Source organism: Gasterosteus aculeatus, chromosome 6 (genome assembly GCF_964276395.1).
Source record: "Gasterosteus aculeatus chromosome 6, fGasAcu3.hap1.1, whole genome shotgun sequence".
Taxonomy (NCBI): Eukaryota; Metazoa; Chordata; class Actinopteri; order Perciformes; family Gasterosteidae; genus Gasterosteus; species Gasterosteus aculeatus.
The window spans coordinates 16,679,540-16,695,857 of NC_135693.1; the positions used below are offsets into that span (position 1 = coordinate 16,679,540).

General features: G+C 44.4%; 2 protein-coding genes across 5 annotated transcripts; both read left to right on the forward strand.

The window, feature by feature from the left end:
• Window positions 1-236: 236 nt before the first annotated feature.
• synpo2la (synaptopodin 2-like a) lies at window positions 237-9,835 on the forward strand. Its single transcript, XM_040179261.2, has 4 exons — window positions 237-551; window positions 3,810-3,961; window positions 4,228-4,940; window positions 5,596-9,835. Exons 1-4 carry the CDS (start codon window positions 450-452, stop codon window positions 8,166-8,168), a joined length of 3,540 nt encoding a protein of 1,179 aa, XP_040035195.2. The 5' UTR covers window positions 237-449; the 3' UTR covers window positions 8,169-9,835.
• Window positions 9,836-11,975: 2,140 nt separating this feature from the next.
• Window positions 11,976-16,180, forward strand: myoz1a (myozenin 1a). Of its 4 annotated transcripts, XM_078104772.1 has the most exons (8): window positions 12,028-12,113; window positions 12,208-12,243; window positions 12,596-12,732; window positions 13,799-13,885; window positions 14,211-14,398; window positions 14,774-15,047; window positions 15,156-15,318; window positions 15,404-16,180. In XM_078104772.1, exons 4-8 carry the CDS (start codon window positions 13,801-13,803, stop codon window positions 15,633-15,635), a joined length of 942 nt encoding a protein of 313 aa, XP_077960898.1. In that variant the 5' UTR covers window positions 12,028-12,113; window positions 12,208-12,243; window positions 12,596-12,732; window positions 13,799-13,800; the 3' UTR covers window positions 15,636-16,180. The 4 variants fall into 4 exon arrangements, with proteins under 4 accessions (XP_077960897.1, XP_040033860.1, XP_077960898.1 ...); XM_078104771.1 differs by lacking the exon at window positions 12,596-12,732 and having other exon boundaries at window positions 11,976-12,113; XM_040177927.2 differs by having other exon boundaries at window positions 12,029-12,243.
• Window positions 16,181-16,318: the final 138 nt, after the last annotated feature.

Below are 16,318 nucleotides of genomic sequence, written 5' to 3' on the forward strand. Positions count from 1 at the left end.
AGCGGCCCAGTGGCACAGGTCTGAGTGACAGGACAAGTGTTGCGTTGGGCCCTCCCCCTCCCCGCCCGCTCGTTTAGGGCAAGCATTCCTCAGTGTAAGCAGACACAGAGCCCCCCTCCCTACCCCCCCACCACCCCCCATCATATTTCTTTCTCCCTCTTCCTTGGCTATGGTGGTTGGCCCTTTCTGGGTATGGGTGGGCGCACAGAAAAGTGTGTGTGTGTGTGCGTTCAGGTGTGAGCAGTGGCCTTGGAACTGGATTCAGAGAGGAGTCGCCGTACGGACAGCGTGGCAGACAAAGAGCAGGTCAGAGCTCACTGAGGGGGCCCTGCCAGCGGACAATGGGGCCGACGTACTGAGGGGGCCCCCCAGACGAAATATTGGGAAAAAAAGACACAGAGAGAGGGCGGAAAATAACCAAGAAAAAACTGAAAAAACTGAGCAGGACGATGGTCGCAGAGGAAGCGGTGGTTACGTTGTCCGGCGGAGCGCCGTGGGGCTTTCGTCTCCAGGGAGGAGTGGAACATCAGAAAGCGCTGCAGGTGGCTAAGGTGAGGCAGGTCCCTCTGCAGGCCGCACGCACAAAATAAGTCTCTTCGGCGTTTGTTGGACACAACGGCCGCGGTAAAGAAAAGCGAAAACATGGTCTGCGATGCGTCAAGTGGCGATTTGAGGAGCGGTGAACCAAGTTAAAAGGGCGCATTGGCCGGCGTGCCGGTTGGTTTGGGGCCTGAACATGAGTCATCTTCTTGTTTGAGGGCGCTCTCCGTGCAGAGGCGCACTGATGATTGATTGAGTGAACTTAAAACTCAAAGTTCAGCCGGGAATATAGAGTGACCTTGTCACAAATCTGCCAAAGGCTGCGGCTCACATTACTCTGTATGAATCTCTTTCACTTTGAAAGTTTCAAATCAGAACTCTTTTTGGGCCACCTGTTGGTTTTTGACAAATAAGTGCCTTTGTGCTCCTTACTGCTGCTGTTGTTCACATCGCTAAGGTTTCAGGTCCATTAGGTCATTGTTTTGTAAACTTTACATTTTCTTTATTGTGAGGAGCTTTGAGATACAACACAACATCCATCCATATCTAGGCTTATTTGCCCAATTCAACGAGCGTCTTTCCACCATACATACTATGAAAGAGACTGAAGAACAGCAGTTCAAATTAAAATGAAAATAAACATTGTTTTAGCATTAGAGAACACGTGTGTGAGCAATGCATGTCATGAATGTCTGGATTTGGTTTGGTTCTGGAAATTTGATATAAAATACTAAATCGATACTGCTTCATAAAAAATTATGGACGGCTTTTATATCTGCTTGTATAAAGAAGTGTACTGAAATGAAATATTGTGTGAAATATTTAACTTTATAACTCGCATCTCATTTTACTGCCCAAAGCAAATTCTTCATGGAAAAGAATTTGTGGCCCACTTTCGGGACCACTGAAGTCTTCCAGAGTTAAATCTGGCTCTCCGGTGGGAAAGCAAAGATTTCCATGTAAGCCTAAGGGGAAATATACAGAATAAAATGCTTAATTAGTCTTTAGGTAGTAAAATACTACTGAGAGAAGAAGCTGAAATTAGACAGGAAGCAAATGGGAGAAAGATCCTGCAGAACCTACATTTTCTCATATTGATCCTTTGCCGTTTGTCAGTTTAATGTCACCACCGTCTGCGACATGAGTTGTAAAAATCATCACCGGACAGTCGCTCACTGCTCAACTTTGTACCGAGAGATCTCATTCACCTGCAAACACATCATACTCACATACATGTACACACATGACACAAACATGTATATCCAAACATACTTTCAATAACTGTTGTCTGAGCAGAACTACTTTTCCATTTGGCTATTTTTGGCTAAGAAGCCGCAGGTCAAGGGGTCGGTAAAGGTGTATGTTTCACCTCACATACATACATTAGTCCGTATCTCGCTGCCGGGGACGAGGTATACCTTATTGTAAATAGTACATAAAACATTTTTTACTGACCTCCTGCTCATCATTTTCTTCATATTTATCAAAGATTCAGCCTGACGATTTGCATATATTCAACCATTTTGTCTATGACAAAATGCTTAGGAAATTGAGCTTGTAATTATCGGGCCCTGCTGATCGATTGGTTCAAAAAGCTTGTTCAACAGAAATAATTGCGCAATGTTTCATGTACCTTTATGTACATACTGTACGTATCAATAATCAACAATCCTATACCTCGTGAAGAACTAAGTCATTGATTGTATTTTCCATTATGAACCTCTCTATATTTCACGTATTTTTTTTTTGAAAAGACAGTTAATTCAATTTGAAATTTTCCCACTTATAGACCTAAAAAAATATTTTATGGCAAAATCGGTCAAGCAAAGCTAACATTGGTTTGTTTATCAGATAAGAAAACTGCCAAGAGCCATGCACCTCCAGATTATACCTCCCAGACAGTCTCCATATTCATAAAACACCCTGCATTTACAGAAAGTATTTAGTCATTAGAATTAGTGTCATTGACTCATGCAGAATGTGCTGGTATCTGCACAGAGCCACAGGACACTGATTCACCTTTATGAAGGTGGACGACAGTTGGTTGTGTTTGATCTACCAAAACAGGATGGTCCTTCACCCCCGAGACCAGGAAGTTATAATCTTGTCAAGTCTATACTGTCCCTAACAGGTGTGGCAGTGTGGGGCTTCACTGAAAGAGCCGGTGTGTCAGTGCTGGTTTTGTGCCTGTGGCTCTGCATGCAAGCGTCTGTGTGGTTATTTATGACTTTATGTGTATTTTTGTTTCAGTCCGTGTGGTGTGTGTGTGTGTGTGTGTGTGTGTGTGTGTATGTGTGTGTGTGTGTGTGTGTGTGTGTGCATGTTGGAGCATTATAACCGTTATGACTTTAAATCACATGCTAACTGACTGAATGAACGACTGATGTCCTGAGGCCACTTTGAAAAGGCCTCGCTAAATGTGGACGTGGGATTTCATTACAGGCCAACCAGAATAACTGGAAAGAAAAGTGTCTTTGACCAACCAATACAACTTTTCCTTTTCAAACATATTATATTAATTATTTCATGGCAGTGCATACGATCGGCACTGCAGTCATAGTTTTTAAATTTGTTTTAAATATCTGCTTACAATTTATTGTGGGACATGTTGACATGGCACGCATAGACCTGAGGCAATTTAGAGTGGGCATAACGCCATGGTCCTGACAGACCTTGTGCACAAATAGCAAAGCACCAAATGAAAATGTCCACTGGCTGACATTTCGCTGTTTAAGTGTGTATGAGTGCTCCACTCGAGCTGCAATATGTGGCATGTGTCCGCAGCAAGATCAGACTGTCAGATGGTCCTCTCACAAACCAAGACAAGACAGCATCGCTTTGACCGGCTTTAATGCAAATACAAATCTTCTGGGAAAGAAGAGTGTTGATATGGTATAACTGAGACTTTAGTTACAAGTCATGTCAGATATGATATAATAGCGCATGAATAGATCAAGAATACTGTATAGAAAGTAAAGTGAAATGTACATATGCTTTTCTATTTCCCTTTCCATTGACAGCATTTGGATATGAAAGACATCCATCTCTTAGATTTGCCCTTGAGTTATTAAAACACACCTTGAGATATGCCCTCAAGGCCCATGAGATACGTGTACGTCTTCAGAAGGACACGGTTGTGTTGAACGTGCACCCAATAGATCTTAAAACACAAAACATGTTGATGATACAACCCATCAGATAATCAGTATATGTGTAACCTTTTGACGTTATGTGACTGTTTATCATTTTGCCTTCCTTTGCCGGTGCAGGTGCGTAAACGTAGCAAGGCGTGCAGGGCCGGGCTGCGGGAGGGCGATGAGCTGGTGTCCATCAACGAACAGCCATGTGGAACACTATCCCATGCCAAGGCCATGGAGCTCATCGACAGCTCCCCTGGGATACTACACATCAGGGTCAGGAGGTCAGAGGAGCAGAGAAGTGTCATACTCATACCAATCATTAATCACCATCCCTTTGTAATGGATCAAGGGTCATGAATGTGCACACATATGCTACTGCGTTTTGTATTTGATAATAATATATATATATATATATATATATATATATATATATATATATATTATATAGATATTGTAAAATCATGTGCCAAAACCCCACCTACTGTAAGAAGATTCCAATAAAACAAAATGACTCCTCCAGTATTCTAAACCTCCCACTTGTTTGCAGGACACCTGCTGGTTTTCAGTCCGTGGTGCTTGTGACCCGGGCCCCGTCTCCCCGTATAGACAAAGAATACCGCGCTGCTCTGCGTGCAATGTCACCCAACCGCCCCCACCACGCACCCGTCCGTGAAGTCCACCGCAGCCACTCCTCCATAACCAGCGGACTGACATCCCCGCCTGGCAGTGAGGCCTACTACGGCGAAACTGACAGCGATGCAGACGTGGCGGGCTACGAGCGACAGCGGCGGCAGAAAAGACGCAGCCCCAGCAACTCCAACCCGGGGAAACCGGCAGGCCGAACCTCGCCCGAGGGCGGAGAGACGTCCGAGATGAGCGGCTATGACAGCGCTCCAGATGCACACGTTTACCCCGGTGTGTTGGATGGACACGGGGCCGATGGTGGTGGCGGACTGCCAGGGGTGGCGCGCCGGGAGGTGATTTACCAGCCCCCTGTTCCGGGACTGTGGTCCTCCCAGACGTCCACCGAGACTTCCTCCATAATCTCCTCGGCAGATGACCAGGGACAGCGGGATGCGGGGCAAGAGGTGGACAGCGGCTTTCTCGAGCCATCCCACGTGCCCCTGGTATCTCCTGAGAGGGCGAAAGAGGCCATGATGCTGGGCTCCCGCAGCCAGCTTGTACCCATGGTGGGTCCTGTGAATAAACCCCTCGACGAGGAGCTCACAACAACCTACAAGGAAAAGGCCAAACAAGCTAGTAAGTGCAGCTGAGGAAGAACACTGTCAGAGACCCGTACATACCATAATGTATGTGTCTGTGTATTTTCATTCTGCATTTACTTAGCCAAGCTGATCCCATTGACATCAATTCCTTTCAAGCCTTGATAATGATGCCGGACATTTATACAAACATGTTTCATTGAGGCTGAAATATTGAAAACCCTGTGTCCCAGTCATTTAATCTTGCAGTCAAACACATCTTGCAGTCAAACACTATACATACTCATACACATATGTTTTCATTTAGGTTAGTAGTCCTGTGTGACAGTGTCAACCAGTCTGTAGAACAGAATATTGTCCATACAGTTTACCATATTTACCTCAAGTGTTGTGTGTAAGTAACAACCCAACTGATCAGTCTGGGATCACTGACAAACTTCTACAACTGTCAGAGTACGTAAGGCTTATAAGGTGCGAACGTATTCTTCGCGCCAGCTAACGTGAGAAGCTGAAAGCTTGCCTGGAATTTCCCCTTGAGGTGCTCCTGTTATGAGATGAATGCCTGTTGAAGGCGTGGCGGTCAGTCTAGGTTTAGATGCTCATATCAGTCCGTTTTTCCTGACCTCACTGCAGTACTTTGTTAATGGTATCGTGTAACTGTTCCTAATAGCTGTGGCCTTCCTACCCTGCAGAACTGAACCGAGGGGATACTGTGCAAGACAAGAATGTAAAGGAGGCCAAAAGCAAGTGTCGAACAATTGCATCCCTACTGACCGATGCTCCCAACCCTCACTCCAAAGGGGTGCTGATGTTCAAGAAGAGGCGGCAGCGCTCCAAGAAGTACACCCTCACCAGTTTCGGTAGTGTGGATGAAGATAGGTGTCAGGACTCCCAAGAAGAGGATGGGGTATTCCCCGGCAGCGAATCAGAGTTAGATGAGGATGGCTTCTCTGCCGTTCCCGATCCAACTTGGGATAGTGACTACTTGGATGTGCTTGAGAAGAGGGCAACTGCAGGCACAGAAGGTCGTGGGGATGGAGCAGAGAATGATCCGACCCCAGGGTTGAGTGACACCACAGGCAAAGGCGCCCAGTTGTTTGAGCAGCAGAGAAAGAGGGCTGCTGAGCATGCCCAGAAAGTTGAGGCGGCACAACCTACGGCTCCTGCACAGTCTCAGACCCAGGTGTACCAGTTGCAACCAGAGATACAGCCAAACCTCCAGCCTGAACAGATGGTACCATCTGGTCCTATGGCCAGACAGCAAGAGGTTTGCCCAGTCGCAGCTTATGGAATGTCGAATGGGTCCTTTTCTGCAGTCAACAGTAACATGATGATGTCAACTCCACCTGTGGCACCCAAACCAGTTGCTGCCTCGGTGACTGTTCTCACCATACCTGCACCACCAGCAGAAACACCATTACCAGAACTGCCTTCTAGTAATGTTCTCAACAGAACGGCACGTCCTTTCACTCCTGGCTTTATCAGTCTTCGGTCGGCCACGGTGCCTGTAACGTTCAGACCTTCTGTGACAAAGACGAGCCAGCGTCCTGCCTCAGCAGCCGTTGTTCAATCGCGATTCTCCACTGGCGCTGAATTAACCATAAATGCTATATCGTCAGCATCACATCCACCCCCTGGTCCTCCGTCAGTGTTCTCCCCACCATCCTTTGCACCACAGGGTCACTTTGCCCAGACACCAGATGCTCCTGTTACTTTTCACCCTGCAGCTGCATCTAACGCCATAGAGAAAATCCAGTCATCACCACAAATGACTGCAGCTCATCAGCCGTCATTTGCAGCTGGACCTAAAGTGTCTGCGGCTCCACATGCACCAATGGCCCCAGCCCCAGCTTTTCCTGTATCTGAAATTCTTAGTTTACCTGAACTATATACTCAAGCGCCACCACCTCCCGTTGCTCAGTCACACCCACCTCAATTTTCAATGGCACCTGTAGCTGCAGTATCAGTAGTCTCTCAGCCAGAAGCTGTGGCACCGACCCCTGTTCCTGGTCAAACAGGTCGCACAGGAATCTTAAATGACGCTCGAAGACGAGGTGGCAAACCCAAACCCATGTTCAATGTGCCAGAAGTCAAGAAGAACTCCCCAAATCCAGAATTATTGTGTATGGTGCAGAATCTGGATGACCGGTCTACCCGACACAAATATGGCCAGCCACCACCTGAAGCTATCTATGATGATGTAGAGGAGGAGAGGAGTGTTGAGGCGGGCATGGGAAGAGCCCCTCCTCCAGTGGCCCCCAAGCCTCGGGTCATCCACGAAACCCCACAGTTTCTTCAAGCAGGGGGTAAAGGCGCCGAGCTGTTTGCCCGCAGACAGAGCCGTATGGGTATGTACGTGGTGGACACCCCACTCGAGACCCCTTACCAACAGGAAGTGACCTCACACAGGGGAGCCACAGTGCTTGACTACTCTCCCAATCCTTCATGTCCATCCCAGTGGAAATACTCCCCAAATGTCCGTGCTCCTCCTCCCATTGGGTACAATCCACTCCTGGCCCCCTCTATCCCTACCGGGCCTCAGAGGAACACAGGGAAGCCGGACAGCATGGGTAGAGGAGGCTCCCAGAGGGAGGGCATCAAAGCTCTGGATGCCATGAGTAGGCAGCCCTACCAGCTCAACTCTGCCATGTTCAACTACGGGGGCAGTGCTGCTAATCTATCAGCAATGCCTTCCTACCAGACCCATAGGCGGCAGGGGGACTACACGACAACAATGGTGGGCAGTTCATTAACCTCACCAAGGCAGATCCCCGTCAAAACAGGCCGTGTCTTTGAGGTCAAGCGATTCTCCACGCCCACACCCATGTCAGCTCCTACTCTTGCGACCAAAGTCATTGCACCCCGGTCGGCGACGACGCTTGGAGAACGTTTGACTGATTCTAGAGTGATCTCTCCACCTCCTGCTAATTTTACTCCGGCCCCAGCTCCCTTCTTCAAACCAGCACCAGTCAGCGCCTGGAATCCAGCTTCACCTCCCTCCCAACCACCTGGGCCACCTGGCCTCCCAAAATTCTCAGCCACCCCTATCCCACACCCTGCCCCCCCTGCAGTCCCTACGCCGTACACCCCAGTGTCGTACACCAGTGGGCTCCACTCAGCCAAGCAGTTCCAGAGCGCTCCTGAACTCAGTATCCTCGCCTCTTTGCCCCCACTCAAGTCCGACCCAGTTCAGGCACCTAAACCACGTTTTGTTGCCACCAAGGGAGGTGTTCAGGCCCGTGTCTGGAGGCCAGGGGCAATTTAAACAACAGAAAATCAGTCACTACCACCCTCGTGCTGATTTTGTAAAATGGCTCATTATTTGATAAAAAAATTGAAGAAAATGCATTGGTTCCAGTTTCTCAAATTTTGACAATGATTCTCCTTTTCACCTATTATTATTATTATTATTGATTAAATATCGTTGGGTTTTGGTGGGGTTTCGGCTTTTACAAATTGCGTTGGGCGATTCTCTAATGAATTCACCAATTAATAAAAAAGTAACAAATAAATTAACATAACTGGCCCTACATTGATTTATTCAAGCTTCAAATTCAGCTGTGAACAAAAGTACCATAAGGTGATGACGAGGTGTCAGAACGTCAAAAATGGTAAGACACCATAAACATCTATACTTGCTGTTGAAAATACTACTTATCACATTTAGTTTTGCTGTTGTATCATTCACTCACATCTGAGTAATGGTACTACGTATACTGCCACATACTGCATGCTGTATAGTCCACCATTTGCCTGTCCTGGGGGAGGTTTGTGTAAGGCTTCTGGAAATCTCTTTCCATTAATTTAGCAGAAGTACCATGTAAACAGAGCCTGTACTGAAATATTCTTTGAAACTTGAAACGTCTGAAAGATGTTAAAGATGAATAGTTGCTGTTCGGATTATGTGACTAAATCCAGGAAGAAATACTGTGTGTTGTAGTAGGTCAACAGGTGAAGGATCATAAAGCAAAGTAGCAGTTTTTAAAATCTGATCTTTCAACATTTAATTCTGTTATTCAGTCCTAAATACTATGAAGATGAAATGAAGGGGTTTAAATGATGCATGATCAGTTTAATATTGTAAAATGTTTTTAAACACCTTTACACACTTTGGAACTAATTGTGTAGGCAAGGTGTCAGCCGGAGAAAGATTCTATCTTTTAGCAAGTGTCCCGTTCAACAAGTGGCCGAGCTGTCAAAGAATTGGCACTTGGATATCGGCAGGAAAACCAGTCTCAGTGTTATCTTTGCAGAAATGTACATTGTTAACTTTTATTAAACAAATAACACAGATGAAGGAATGTGCATTTGGTCTTGTGTAATTGTGATATTTATCAGGTGTGATAAGAGGGGAAGTTGATTAATTGAAAGGCACCAGAATTTATAAAAAGATTTAAGAAACAAGAGTTTGGCTGTGCAGGAGAGATGAAGCCGGTATTTATACCAAATGGGTCATAGCTCGCCGTTTGTGAGCTAATATAGTTGAATTTTATGAAATTCCACAGCCTGAAGGAGTTAACGAGGGACGCACAAGAAAGTTTGGTACCTTCAGTTTGTTGGTAAAGCTGAAGCTGATGGAAAGAAGCACATAGGTCTGGCTGGTGTCTTTCCAATGATAATGGTTGCTGTTGAAAAGTAAGGACTAACATGTAATGGCTATATACCTTGAGAGATCAGGTATGTTAATGGTAACAAATAAATGAATGTTGTTTTCAATTGTGGAGCTCTTGGGGTGATATTTCTATAATTCTTTACAAATTTGACAACATAATTTTCCTTTTTTTTTTTTTTTTCTGGTGTAACGGCAACAAAAACTGTTGAATGTAGTCTGATTTAATGAAAAGTGTGAAAATGTTTCTTAATGCTGAGGAGACGTTTATACTGACTAGGAGACAAGCTTTTTGAGAGGAATAAAATTAGGTTTGAAAGCTCTCTAGTTGTCTGACACGTCTGATTTTACACTGCCCCCTCTTGCTGGTTGTGTGATCCTCCTCTTTTATTGTTAATGTTGAGGACATGCAGTCAATGACATCAGAGACTTAGCAGTGCGATAACTAACTGATATTAGTTTAAGTAAAAAAAAAAACACTCAAAGGGTAAAATGCTTTACAAGACAACACACACACACACAAAATAAGTACATCTTTACCACAGTGTGGCCTCCATTCAGTTAAGATAGTTAATGGATAAGACATCTGGCTAAGTATCTAATTTCACAAAGTAATATTGCTGTTGCTCGTTAAGCAGAGGTTACTTCAGCATATTCTGTTCCAGCTCCATTAAGTGTCTAATGTAGGAAACTAGACAGGTTTGTATGACTGGTTAATTCAGTTAATTCAATAAGATCATAAATTAAACAGATCAAAACAGGACAACGGAAATGTATTCTTGCCTCATGAACATTGACAGTAGTAGTATCTGCGCTCTGTACTGGGGTGGTATTGTATCAAGGTCAATGTAATGTTATTACAGGGCTATTTATAGTACGATTATTGTCAATATCACCTTTGATCACACACAATTTTCAGCAGTTAAGATGCAGCAAAAATGCATTATTACACTGTCATTGATGAAGCATAATTAAATAGATTAAGATATTTACAAACGTCTGAGAAAAAAGTGAATCAGTAACAGATCTCCATTCTGTTTTGAGCAAAATGGATTATTCATCACCTTTATGTCGTGAATTGAACCCTCGGTCACGGTCTGTTCTTGGTCTTGTCCCCAGAGTACGGGGTTGAGTCGTAGGTTCGGTGTCAGAATAAAGAACATTTCAGGACCTCGTGTTAAACCCTTGAGTCACAGAGATGTGGTAAGGTAGTACGAGAGATTCTCCTGACAGCTGATAAATCACCATCAAGGGAACATAATGTTTTAATTTTTAACCTCGCAGTTTCTCTACACACGCATTGGAGCATGCGGGTATTAATCTGATATGTGTGCACATACATAATCTGTTCAATCACTTACAAATCTGTTTCATTCAATTCTTTAAAGCTACACGCTTGATTAAAGTCTTTCTGCCTCAAATGTTGACTCAGTGTGTTAAAAGTCACTTCCCATCCTGTGACGTGTGTGTTTGAAACATTTGCTACACTGAATAGCGCTGTGGAGCCAGAAGGGCTTTGTGCTGCCAGCTCCACAGTTAAACAGGGCCTATAAATAGAGCTGTTAATATCCAAGACACAAGAGTCAAGAGGGACCTGAACATGTACAGGTCACTCCTGTAATTAAGAATGAGGTCTTAATTTAACTGGTTGAGTAAGTATTATTTAAACTCTGCAAGATGCATCAAAAAACATGGTGATAAAATCCTATGATCGTTTCAATTTCAGAACTAGTGCAGTGAGGTCATTTGTCAGATGATCTAATTCTTCGTGATTCACACTTGAGCAACAAATGAGTATTAAAAATAGATAAATATAAGTTAAACATTTATAGGAAACAAAACCTCTGATGCTGAACAATATATGCCTAACTCCTATTCACAACACAAAACTAAATAATGTGTCTTAAATATTTGAAAATATACTTAAGATTGTTAAATTCTATTTGGCAATTAAATAGCAGAGCCACACTGTAATTCAGTCAGGAAAACAACATAACCTGGTAGTCACAATTTTATATTTTTGCTCTCACAAATATTGCAATGCTTTACAGAACAATATAGTTTATTCATAGTATATATATATATATATATATATATATATATATATGCTCATTACGGTGCTTCAGGAAAACTGAAAACGTGATAATCTCGTGTCAGGTTGGAGTAATGAAGGGAGTAAACAAGCCAACCCTCCCTCTGTAACTTAAACTGGCATGGCCTTATTACATTGTACACACACTTCACCTTAAACTGTGCACTTGCGTGCCCACCCTCCCCCCCCCCCCAAAAAAACACCCCAGTCCTTTGAGGTTATCTAATAGCTGACTTCTGTTCCCCTCGTTCTTTGCTGCTAAATATAGACGTCTGAACCATCTGTGAGAATGATTTTGTTCCCTTAATATCTCCATCAGCAATTCAGCGAGCCAAGAAGTCCCCCCCACCCAAGCCCCCCTCCCTCACACCTTAAAGCTCTCCAGCCCGCTCAATCCCTATTCATACTCCTGACCTCCCCCTCCTCTTCCTCCCCACACGCCCAGCCCTCTGGAAGATCATCTGTCTGTGAGGAGTGGGTTTATGGGTTTGTACTTCCCGGCTGCAGCTGTACGTATAGGGTCAGAGGCACTGAGGGATTTGTAAACTTGTGATCCATATCACCAGCATTGAGGGTCTCCTCTTCTCTGTTTGGTCACTATAGGACCGTCTCTCCTCCCAGGATTACATCAAGAACCCGGTGAGTGGATCCTGCATCCCATCGGTGTGCTTATTGCTACTTAACACAGCTTTTCAAATTCTGGCGACAACCAAAATGCTGAGATGCAATAAAAAAATGTGCAACATGTTCACAATCCTTATTATCCGCATTATGAAGGGGCTTTGAAATGGGAGGGGCCATCAAAAACCTCCTAGAACAGATTATCACTTTGCTTTTGAGGAGAACGTTTTGGATTTCACCTCCACTTTGGAGAGAAATCAGGGATTCCTGTTGCAACTTTCTGACTTTCTTGGTACGTCTTAAAAGGACCAAAGGAAAGGGTGAATGTGCTGACCGTCCCGTTTTATATGCTGCTACCAAACACTGACAGGGGGGCGGTAAAGCTGAGCTCTCTGAGAAGTCCCAAAGCCTGTAATTTAACAGCAACTTTCCACGATAACATCCACGACATCTCCGGATCCACCTGCCGTTTTGAGAGCAATTCAAAGCTGCACCTGTTTTCCGGAGGTGTGTATTGTCTCCTCGAGGCTGCAGTGAAAACCCATTTGGTCGTTGAATGACGCCACTTCACGTCACTAAAATGTCTTGGCTGGAAACGTCTTTTAAAAATAGTCGCGGGGGGGGGTTAAGTTACACTCAGTAGATGTGATGGGATGTTTTGCCACTTAATGAAACGGTTTAAAGCTGAAGCTGCCAACATGTCTAAAGGCAGACAGAATGTAAAATAAACACAAAGGATGAGGTAATAAGTAGAAACATATCTCAGAATAATAAGGCGGCGTAGGCTGAAGGAAAAGTTAATGTGTTTTGCTGACTGACATCCCAACAGAGGAGAGTAATCGCTCCCACTTTGCCCGCCTTCATGTTCCCATGCAGGCTGCAAATTGTGGGAATATGATCGCCTGCTATTTTATGATTCAGAGGCCTTCAACATAACTGCAGTAGAATGGCAGCAGAAAGAGTCGATCGCTATTTTCTCCCTGAACTTCAGCGCCCTTCTGCTCATGTTGACTTGCACATAAGTGGCCCCTAAACAAAACTGAAACATATCATGAGGCTATGCGTTTCCTTCGCTTTCACTCGGGAATGTAGGGAATCCGAGGGCCCCAACATTGCGTTTGAACTTGAAAAATGAGGAGGGTCCATTCTGTCTGTCCTGTGCGTCGGTCCTGTAGATTCACTGTGGGTCGCTGATGTCTCTCGGCGCTCAACGAATCACAGTTTTTTTCAGCTGTGTGCAAATATATCTCGGAGGTGAAGGAAAAAAACACTCCCATCTGTGGATATCGGCTTAGTGTGAACCTGCAGCTCTGCAGATTTACAGTCCTTTTGAAATCATGTGAAATCCTGACATCAAGCAAAACATCCTCAAGTTGCTGCGATTAGTTAACTTCTGAATTACTTACCAAGTTATTTAGATCATGTTTAGAATCCAGCTGCAAATGTTTCCTGGAGTAGTTTGTTTTACTTTATTTCTGTCACTGATGAATGTTCAGTTTGAAATAATGTTAATGTGATGACATTGTGATTCTGACGTCTGATTGTGACATCTTCTTCTTTTCTGAACCTCCAGTCATGCCTGTGGGAAGACCTGCCACCACGGCCAAGCGGACAAAGCTCTCCAAGATCGTAACCGATCTATCACATATCGCTCAGGATGGTGAGGCTGAAGGTCCACCAGTGTGAAACTAAATTCACATACACACCAAACATATCAATAGATGTATGATTGGGGATAGATAAGGGAGATGGAAACTAATCGTACAGGAAATATGGAGTTATGCCTTCAGTACAAAATGTACATGTGTCGACTTTAGTTGAAATAATTGATGTATTTTGCAGGGTGCACATTTACCACTAAATGTAAGGTGTGAAAACAAAGTAATGAAGCACATAAACATCTGTTATCTCACCACAGACCGCTGGACTAATAAGTAACATTTAGTTTCCACATGAAGACATTTGTTGGTGCGTTCCTTAACTAGAGTATGAGTCGGAGCCAGAGGCTTCGGAGTTTGACCTGGGAACAAAGATCAGGACTCCCAAAGACATCATGCTGGAGGAGCTTTCCCTGATGAAGAACAAAGGCTCCAAGATGTTCAGGATGAGGCAGAAGAGAGTGGAGAGGTTCATCTACGAGAACAACCCCGACATCTTCAGCAGTGAGACTATGGTGAGAGCGCAGTTCATTCAGATATTCCCAAAGGAACTCCATCCTATCACAGTCCTTAATCTGTTTTAATATATATATATATATATATTTTTTTTTTATTCACATTATAACGTCCTAAAGCAGCTGTACATTTACTTTGAAGTGTGAAACATGAGTAGAAATAAACTGTCAACATCTGTCATATCTTTCATGCAACTGTATGCCAAAATAATCCCAAATATACAGAACCAGTCAAAATATGCAAACGTGAAACAAAATGCTTGGGTGACACTTGGGAAATGTGTCAAGATGGACAAGCACATGTAATTTGGAGATTTTTTTTAAGTAAACTCATTTTAAATTCTAATTTGATTATATTGATGATGTTTCTTTCAGGACAACCTCCAGAAGTTTGTCCCCTCTCTGGGAGCTCAGATGGGGGGTGACATGATAAATGTTGGTGGCCATTTCATTAGCAAACAGGTTGGACTGCAGCATTTCGGAGGGCCGGGGGCCGGAAGAGGGCCCCCCGTGCCTCCTCCGAAGCCTGGAAGCAAAGGTGCAGGAGCAGGAGGTGCAGGGGATGCAGGAGGTGCAGGGGGACTGGGTGGGGGCGACCTTGGGAAAGGCGAACAGGGAGAAGGAGCTAGTGAGTGGACCCCACTGAAAGGTTGGTAGCGTCTCTTTCTCCTGTTGTCAGAAGATCCTATTTTCCTTTCCATTCATTTTAAAGCACTGCTGAGGTTTAATTCTCCAGCCGTGAATGCTCTCTGCATAGGAGGTGGAAGTGACGATGCCTCTGGGAAGCTGCTTCTTATGAAGACATACAAGTCGCCCTGGGAGAAGGCCATGAAGGGCGATGAAACCCTCATCGCCACCATGAAAGGAGGAATGCCAGATTTCAACAAAAACGATGCGCTAAAGTACAAATGTTTCAACAGGTACTTCCCTCGAGGCCCGGCGTCACACCAGAGGTGCTTCGTAACACACGCTGGCTTCAGTAATCCTCTCCCCCTGTCTTGCTAGGTCTGCCATGCCCTATGGTGGCTTCGACAAGGCCAACCAGTTCATGAAATTCCAGGTGCCAAAGAGTGAGGCCAAAGAGGAGCCTGAACCAGCGGTGGTGTACCAACCGGACATCGGCTGCCGGCCTTCCTTTAACCGCACTCCCATCGGCTGGGTGTGCAGCGGCGAGCCCGGCACCATCAACATGGAAACAGAAGCTGTGGCTTATGATGGAGAGACTGACGAGCTGTGAAGAAAATAGCCAGAATTTCATCACACACACTGTGCACACGCATGCATACATTAACGTGTGCATACACACAGATGCGGTAGATGAGCTTAGAGTTAACTGTTGGGCTGGTGAATTTGAATTTCTGGATAACTGAAAGCGTGGAGGAGAGGTGGACATGTTCTTGTGTTGCTCTGTTTGCGGTTGTTGTGCTGGGAAACAAGCAGTAGATGCCGATGATGGGATGAAAACTTCAAACGTTTGGTTCAAGAGTTAAGTCCAAACACGGAAGTCACAGATTTGGTCAATGAGGAAAGAATGAATCAAGTATGATGGATAGATTTATGCAATGTTATAGCTTTGACAATGTCTTGATGTCAAACCGTTTCCTAGTGCATTTTTGCTGTTAATATTCTGTTTTTACAACACAAACCTGTCTGATTCATTATGCATGCAAAGCATCAGCTACTAATCCATTAACTTACTGTGAAAACACAGTTTCTAAACTATAGGCCGTTTCAAACTGTAACAGTCATCTTGTTAAGTGATTAAACTGTCAAGGGAAATCACTTTGGGTGTGTGAATATCCTTACCATTTTCATTCCCGTTGTTCAAATTAATGAATGTTTTATGAGGTTTGAACATGTCGGAAGTGTCGAGCTATTAGCCAGCTCTTTTATTATATCGGGGTATGAAGTTATATTACA

What these genes read in the sequence shown, in the direction of transcription:
- synpo2la (XM_040179261.2), top strand. Translation starts at nt 450, where the DNA reads ATGGTCGCAGAGGAAGCGGTGGTTACGTTGTCCGGCGGAGCGCCGTGG. An exon ending in AAGCGCTGCAGGTGGCTAAG is followed by an intron (nt 552 to 3,809) that starts GTGAGGCAGGTC and finishes TTGCCGGTGCAG; the next exon opens with GTGCGTAAACGTAGCAAGGC. An exon ending in GGAAAAGGCCAAACAAGCTA is followed by an intron (nt 4,941 to 5,595) that starts GTAAGTGCAGCT and finishes CCTACCCTGCAG; the next exon opens with AACTGAACCGAGGGGATACT.
- myoz1a (XM_040177926.2), top strand. Translation starts at nt 13,801, where the DNA reads ATGCCTGTGGGAAGACCTGCCACCACGGCCAAGCGGACAAAGCTCTCC. An exon ending in ATCACATATCGCTCAGGATG is followed by an intron (nt 13,886 to 14,210) that starts GTGAGGCTGAAG and finishes TTCCTTAACTAG; the next exon opens with AGTATGAGTCGGAGCCAGAG. An exon ending in AAGTACAAATGTTTCAACAG is followed by an intron (nt 15,319 to 15,403) that starts GTACTTCCCTCG and finishes CTGTCTTGCTAG; the next exon opens with GTCTGCCATGCCCTATGGTG.